Here is a 7,766-nt window from a genome sequence, read left to right on the forward strand (position 1 = left end):
GCACCTGACTGGCCGTGTCACGCAAGAACCCCGGACGGCCCCCACGGATGGAGGGGACAACTGAGGATTACAGGGAATGCCATCACAGGGGCCCGCCACCCTCTGAACAGCAGCGTCCCACCCTGGGGCATGGAACCTGCTGCCCACACACCACACACCCCAACCGGACCCGTGTCTGATCCCGAAGAAAGTAGTCTGTAACTGCCAACCTACAAGGTCAGTCCCCACATCCAGGGTTTTTGGGAAGCTTCTGTCTCCCGCGGCTGCTGCCTTACTCCCCGTCGTCTCCACATACCCACGAACCCCCAACAACACGCTAGCTGGCCCTCCTGCCACTGTAACTGCCCCTTCCCACAGTTATGCTGTCCAGTCTCGGGTGGGTCTTTAATAGAAGCAAATGCCTATCCCTGTGGTGCCTGAAACCTGCAGCTCAGGGTCCCTACCCCCAGCACAGGTGCCCTGGGTGGCCAGGACCCAGCATTCACCCAACCCCCTTGTTTTACATGGAGCCATTTGTGCATTTGGTCGCTGGGCCATTCATTTCAGAAGTGCTTACTGAGCTCATTCATTCATTCATTCATTCAGGAAGTACTAACAGCCCATCCATTCATTCATTTGTTGAGGAAGTGCTTACAGAGCTCATTCATTCATTTATTCCTTTGTTCAGGAAGTGCTTACTAAGTTCATTCCTTCATTCATTCATTCAGGAAGTGCTTACTGAGTTCATTATTTGCTTAGGAAGTACTTACTGAGCTCACTCATTCACTCATTTGTTCAGGAAGTGCTTACTGAGCACACTCATTCATTCATGTGTTCGGGAAGTACTTACTGAGCTCATTCATTCATTCATTCATTCATTCAGAAAGTGCTTACTGAGCACACTTATTCATTCATTCGTTCCTTCAGGAAATGCATACTGAGCACAGGAAGCCTGCCTGGTAGAAGGATTCAGAGAGGAATCCGGCGGTGACGATGCAGAAGGCAGCCGTGTGTGATGGAGGGAGCACGCCATCAGGGGAGCTGGCGCCATGGGGTGGAGGTGCTAATCCAGCCTTGCTGGCTCCGGCCTGGGCAATTTCTGTGATCAGTAAAGCCAGACCACGTCTCCTGTAGAAGCATCACAGGCCTAAGGATGAAGCTGTGCCCCAGCAGTCACCCTGTGCCAGCTGGCACCGAGCATGCAGCTGCCCAAAGAAACGGGGGGCTCCTTCCCACCGAGGTGCAACCCAACCAGAGCCTGAGGTTCTAAGATGCCAGAGGACCTCGTCCACACTGAGAAGGCTGAAGGTATGACTGGAGAGACACATGCACACAGGTGTATGAACACATACACACACAGATACACATGTGCACACACACAGAGACACACACATGTACACGCAGATACACGTGTGCACACACACGAACACAAATAGACATGTGCGCACACATGCAGAGATATACACACGCACATACATGTGCACACACACGTGGATACGCACGTACAGAAGACACACATGTGTGCACAGTGGAGATACACATGCACACACGCATGCGCAGACACACGTGCGCACACACAGAGGCACACACACATGGACACACATGTTCACACACGGATACATGTGTATACACATGTGCGCACACACACGCACACGTGCAGAGATCCACACATGCACACACAGACACACACACAGAGATACACAGACACATGTGCAAAGAGATACACACACAGACACACATATGCACACAGAGACTCATATGTGTACATACATACAGAGATACACACATGCACACAGGTAGACACACACGTACATGCACGAGCACAGACACAAATGTGCACAGACTCACATGTGCACACACAGACACGCACACACAGACGTCCCATCCCAGTCCTGCTGGTCTAGGAACGCTATCCTCAGCACCCAGGCCACAGAGAGCACCACGGGGAGGGGTAGGTTATGCTGACCACAGAGCCCTCCCACAGAGTCACGGATTCAGGGATGAGGACAAGAGCTCGGTCATCTGGAACTGAGGCCACCACAGTTCAGATCTCATCCAAGGAAAGTCCTTGGAGGACGAGGATCTTGTGGCTCGCACTCCTGGCTCCTGGGCGAGGTGCGCCCTGGGAAGACCAGTCATGGCGGGAACAAATTCTTATTGAGAAGCAACTGGAGGGCCGCCCGGGTGGTTCAGTCGGTTAAACACCCAACTTCGGCTCAGGTGGTGATCTTGTGGTTCACGACTCGGAGCCCCGTGTCAAGCTCTCTGCTGACGACTCAGAGCCTGGAGCCTGCTTTGGATTCTGTGTCTCCCTCTCTCTCTGTTCCTCCTTGGCTGGTGCTCTGTCTCTCAAACGTTAAAGAAAAAAAAAAAAGCAATGGACCATCTGCATCACACACGCACTCCCCAACCTGGCAGTCGGCCTCATGAACACAGGAGGCAGGTGCAGGCAGAGACAGGTCAGGGCCAGGTTCAGGATCCCAACCAACGTACAAGCGCGTGCAGGTGGGAAGCCAGGGGCACGGGCACTCACTCACTTGATCCTGGTAACATGAGAGGCTGAGATGACCGTTTCCTCTTGATGAGACATCTTAGGATTAACAAAACTTAACTGAAGGGTGGGGGTGCTGGATGAGACACAGGTGCGCTGCTGGGGGACAGGCACTCTGCCATGGTCTTGACTTGCATCCATTCCTGCAATCCTTTCCACCTACAACTCATCTTGTGAGTACAGGAGCAGGGAGGGACAGGGGCGTCCACGCTGCAGTCGTGAGTGGCAGGGAGTGAGGGACAGGGGCTGAGTGTGTTCCTCCTGGTCCAAAATGGACAGCACACTCTCACCAGGCTGCCCTGCCCCAGCACGTAAGCACCCCCTGTCCTGGGGGCCAGGGGAGCTCACCTCCCGTAAGACGCGGGCCAAAGCCCGCACAGCCTCACGCAGCATGAGCTGGGAGGGGTGAGGACGGGGCGCTCTAGACTCTCGGGAGGCGCCGTCTGAGGAGCCACCCTCCTCACCGTACACACTCGAAGCAGCAAAGCCGTTCCCAGGCGAGTGCAGCAGCGAGGTTCTCTACAGATGGACGAGGTGCCTCCTGAGATACCGCGCACCTGCTATAAGAAGCTGTCCGGAAAGGTACGAACAGGCGCCTGTCGGGCAGGTGGCAGGAACACTCACCCTGCTCCCTCATCTGAAGGGTTAACCGTGCAGCAGCTGCGGGGCGGTGCTGTGTGACATGGGGACCCAGCTCGCCCGCCGCACACCTCTTCCCCGGGCAGTCGGCCCTCAGGGCAGCTACCACCTGATCCCTGATCCGCCGGGGACCCTCCCGGCTTCCAAGTGCTGTCCTGCTGCCTCCGGCTTCCTCCAACACCGGCTCCCGTGAGCACGGCCACCCCACCTGACTTAGCACTTTGCTCCCTGCTGGATATGCGCCCGCCCTCCCCCAGCAGGGAGGAAGCCACTCCAGCCACCACATAGGATGTGCGGGCCTCCGTGCGGTTCACGTCGGTCACGGAGGGCTGTGCATTTCACGTCTGTCTGCTCACTCACAGAGGTGTGCGGAGTGTGGCCCCGGAGATGTCTGCTCGTACTGCTCACACATTTTCCCACATAAAATAGAGCATATTAAATAAAAAAAAATTACTCAAGTAGTATCGTTGCAAAGGCAAAGCATCGTCCCCATGAATGCCGCAGAGTTCTGCGACACGCTGTCTGAGGGGAAATTAGGGCATCAGGGGGATACACAGCCCAGTGGGAGCAACCTTTCAGGGAAAAACCCTAGGACCACCGCTTCAGACAGACTGCCAGCCCGCCCGTGGCACGTGCCAGAGCTGAGTACCTTTCTCCTGGGATGTGGCCTCATCAGCAACCATGACCCTAGCCCAGGGAACAGGTTGGAACCTCCCTAGAAGCAAAGCACTTGCTTCCCTGCTGTGTCCCCGGTGCCTGAACGAGATGCCGCACACACTCAGCAGACTCAATACGCATTTGCCGTGCGAGCCAGTGTTAAGAGTTCTGCGTGAAGTTGACTTGATGCAGCCGCTGTGGGAAGCAGTGTCTCTGAAGGGCAGCTGGACGGCGACAGAGCAGGGATGCCGGCGCAAGTCTGCACCGGCCCCGGCCTTCTCCATGCACCACACGTTCCCCAGACCGTATGCTTCCACAATTTACAAGTGCTTAGACGTTTTTCCAACTATAATCTCCCGTAAGTGTTTCTGGAAGAGGGAGTGTTATCCCAGAGACATGCTCTTCAGTGATCTCGTTAAAAAGACTCAGAAAGCTAATATTTTGTTTCCCACTTACATTTAATACATACTAATCCACCCTTCCAACCGCAACGTCTTAAACAACCTAACTTTGTTTGACAATTTTATCACCGATCCAATGGGAAAAGGAGGTCTTTTCAGAGAAGACTCCTGACTGCGGAAAACAATGAAAGGTTTCTTCAGTGAGCTGAGAAAGGCCTTTACAATTGACTAGGCACAGGAGAGGACCATGATTTCTTGCAGAGGGAGAGCATTCAATGTGAGGCTTGGAAGGGTCACAAACACACACGGGGTGAGAAGGTATGAGGAGAAGGGGTGGACGCATAGTAGAAGAGGAAGGACTCCTGTGTGAGGGAGAAGAAACCCTAAGGGCTTATCAGCCAACCACGAAGAACCACAATGGCCACCTGGGTTGGGACTGCTCCCAAGAACCTCAATTTAACCTGCAGATTCTCTAGTCCTACTTATGGTGTGTGTGTGTGTGTGTGTGTGTGTGTGTGTGTGTGTGTGTGTGTAAAAACAGTGCTTTGAGTACTCGTTAAGATGTTTTAATGTTCCTTTTGGAGCCTAACATCTGACTGGTTAGAAATTAAGTCATCTTAACCTATGATGATCTGTTTTTAGAGCTCACTACGGGGAAGTCAAAACTCAGCAGGATGCGGTGCAGTAGGGAGGCACCAGCATGGTGTTTTCCCATAAAGGAAGCCACAGAGAGGGGAACTCTAGTACTCTCCATATTCTGCCTTTTTGAGAAATTAGTTTCCTTTGCTTACTTTAAGCAAGCACTTATTACCTATAATGGACACTTGACTTTTCATTTCAAAGGGCAAAACCACAATCATCCATTCTAAACTTAGAAAAGAAGAAAAAAATAACCACAGCCTGAACCAGTCCAAGCAACATAAGAAATGTCTCAAAAACCTTCACTTTTACCTGAAGCCATAAAACTTCTAGAGGAAAACACAGGGAAAGAACGTCTCAGTGACGGTCCTGGTGATTTTTTTGAAATGACACCTGATGCGCATGCAACAAAAGCCAAAATCAACAAGTGCGAACCCCCTAATTAGAAAGTGGGTAGAGGATCTGAATAGTAATTTTTCTATAGAAAACATAAAGATGGTCAAAGAACACATGAAAAGATGTTCAATACCACTGTTTACCAAATGCTAATCCAAACCAGTGAGAGACCTGTTAGAACAGCAGTGATCAAAAAGGCAAAAAATAACAAATAGTAGGACGCGGAGGACAGGGAACCCTGTGCACTGTTGGCGGGAATGTAAGTTGGTGCAGCCACTACAGAAGGCGGATTCCCCAAAATATTAAAAACAGAACTACCCTATGATCCAGCAATTCCACTTCCGAATATTTACTCAGAGGAAATGAAATCTGGAGCTCGAGGAGATATCTGCATCCCCACGTTCATTTCAGTGCTATTTACAAGAGCCAAGGCATGGAACAGCCTAAGAGTCCCTCCAGGATGGATGAGTAAAGATGATGTGGTGTAGACGCGCAGTGGCATATTCAGCCATTAAGAAAGAAGGAAATCTTGCCATTTGCAACCACATAGGTTGACCCTCAGAGCCTTGCCCTAAACAAAATAAGTCAAACAATGACAAATACCACTTGATCTCACTTATCTGCTGCGTCTAAAAAAACCCTAGACTCCCGGGTACAGAGAACAGGCTGGTGGTTACCAGAGAAGGGGAGGTGGTTACTGGGATTGGGAGAAGCCGGTCAGAAGGTACGATCTTCCAGTTCTAGTCCTGTAGGACTAGTAACTCCCAGAAAGTCGCGTACGGCACGGCGACCAGAGTTTACAATGCTCTGTGGTAGAGCTGAAAGTTGCTAAGAGAGGAAATCCTACAAGTTCTCGTCACAAGGAGACTACGTGAGGTGCTAACTTACGGGGACCATTGGCAGCGTCCACGCACGTTACATCACTGTGCTGCCCACGTGGAACAGGTACGGGGTTGAATGGCAATCATATGTCAATAAAACTGGGGATAAACAAAAACTTCCCTTTTGTCATTTGAATGCTGAGCATTAAGTGGTAATGAGAAGATACAGTTTCTAAGACTCCAAAATGTTAACCAATACATTTGTATTCCGCCCCTTGAGTGCTGGTTGAAAATATTATCAGTTAACAAAGGCTGGGTACAAGGTAGAGTATTATGTCCATTTTACAGGTGAAGAAAATGAGGCTCAAAAAGGCTTCTGACCTGTTCCCAGGGAGGAATTCCAGTTATCAAGCAGACTGCTCAGTATAAGCCGCAGGTCCCTGCATCGGCTTTGGGAAGTGCCCACCGCCCCATCTCCACCCTGCAATCCCACAGTCACTCATGGAAATGTGCTCCTTCCTCGCTCCTTTGGGGTCCCACAGGCCTCCTTGCCTCTGCCCAGTGCCCCTGGACACCCAGGGCTGCGATGAGGATCCCAGAGACACCGGGGACCCAAAGGGGGTGGGGGTGGGGGGTCCTCCTGGCTCCTGGTGATCTTTCTGGCCCTCAGTGATCCCCGTTCTCCACCCCCACCCTCCCCAACACCTGTCAGGGTCTGGGGACCAGGTAGGAGGTGGGCCAGGGATCGAGCTAGAGGTAGGCTGGGGTCCCAGGTCTGGGTGGGAGGTGAACAGGGCTCTAGGGTCTGTGTGGTGGGTGGTCCCAATCCAGGAAGGAAATGGACAAGGCTCTGGGGTACAGCCGGGAGTGGGCCGGGGGTCTCGGAAGGAGGTGGCCAGGGCTCTGAGGTTCGGGAGGGCGGTGGCCAGGGCTCTGGGGTCCGGAGGGAGGTGGCCAGGGCTCTGGGGTCCGGGCGGAGGGTAGGCCGGGGGTTCGGGAGAGAGGTGGACAGGGAGGGCTATGGAGCCCGGGCGGAGAGTGGGCTGGGGGTCCCGGAAGGAGGTGGCCCGTGCTCTGGGTTCCCGGCGGTGGGTGGGCCGGGTGTCCGGGGTCTGGGTCCGAGAGCAGGAACTGGGAGGGCCGCGTCCCCTTCCCCACTACCCACCTGCGCCCCCCGCCCGCGCCTCCAGACCCCTACCCAACATACCGTGCCGTCTCAGCGCTGCCATGGCGAGGCTGCGACCCCAGCTCTATCCCCGCGCCAACAGCTTCAGGGCCAAAGTAGCGCTGCGACGCTTCCGGATTCCGACCCTCTATGCCCACCCACAGCAATCGGCGTGCCCAATCGGGATCCAGGGTCTTTCCCGCTGGATGCCAATCAGCGGAGTCCCGGCTGTGGATTGGTTTTTGCGGGTGCCGTGGGCGTGACCAAGGGCGCTAGTGCTTGGAGCATGCTCGGAGGGAAGTGACTGACTACTGGGTGAGCCGGCTTCCCGGTTTTGGTGCCTTAGAAGAAAGTCAGAAGATGCAGGGAACTCCAGTCTCATACAAAGCCTATTAAACTATATCCTCTCCTTATTACCGTTTATCAGTATTCAAATGAAAAAAGGGAATTTTTTTATTTTTTCCCAGTTTTATTAAAATATAATTGAAATAACACTAAGTTTAAGGAGGTATTATGAG

General features: G+C 52.9%; 1 protein-coding gene across 4 annotated transcripts in view; it reads right to left on the bottom strand.

Annotated features, from left to right (window-relative positions):
* The window catches only part of ERICH1 (glutamate rich 1), a 72,099-nt gene extending 64,699 nt beyond the window's left edge, over positions 1-7,400 (bottom strand). For all 4 annotated transcript variants that reach the window (XR_006216447.1, XM_042982821.1, XM_007089229.3 and 1 more), the window contains exon 1: positions 7,291-7,400. Coding sequence is in view for 3 of the 4 variants with exons in the window: in XM_042982821.1 (XP_042838755.1) it covers positions 7,291-7,312 (22 nt within the window). In the remaining variant the exon portion in view is untranslated. The remainder of the gene's footprint in view (positions 1-7,290) is intronic.
* Between the last annotated feature and the right edge of the window lie 366 nt (positions 7,401-7,766).

Source organism: Panthera tigris, chromosome B1, assembly GCF_018350195.1.
Source record: "Panthera tigris isolate Pti1 chromosome B1, P.tigris_Pti1_mat1.1, whole genome shotgun sequence".
NCBI classification, from domain to species: Eukaryota; Metazoa; Chordata; class Mammalia; order Carnivora; family Felidae; genus Panthera; species Panthera tigris.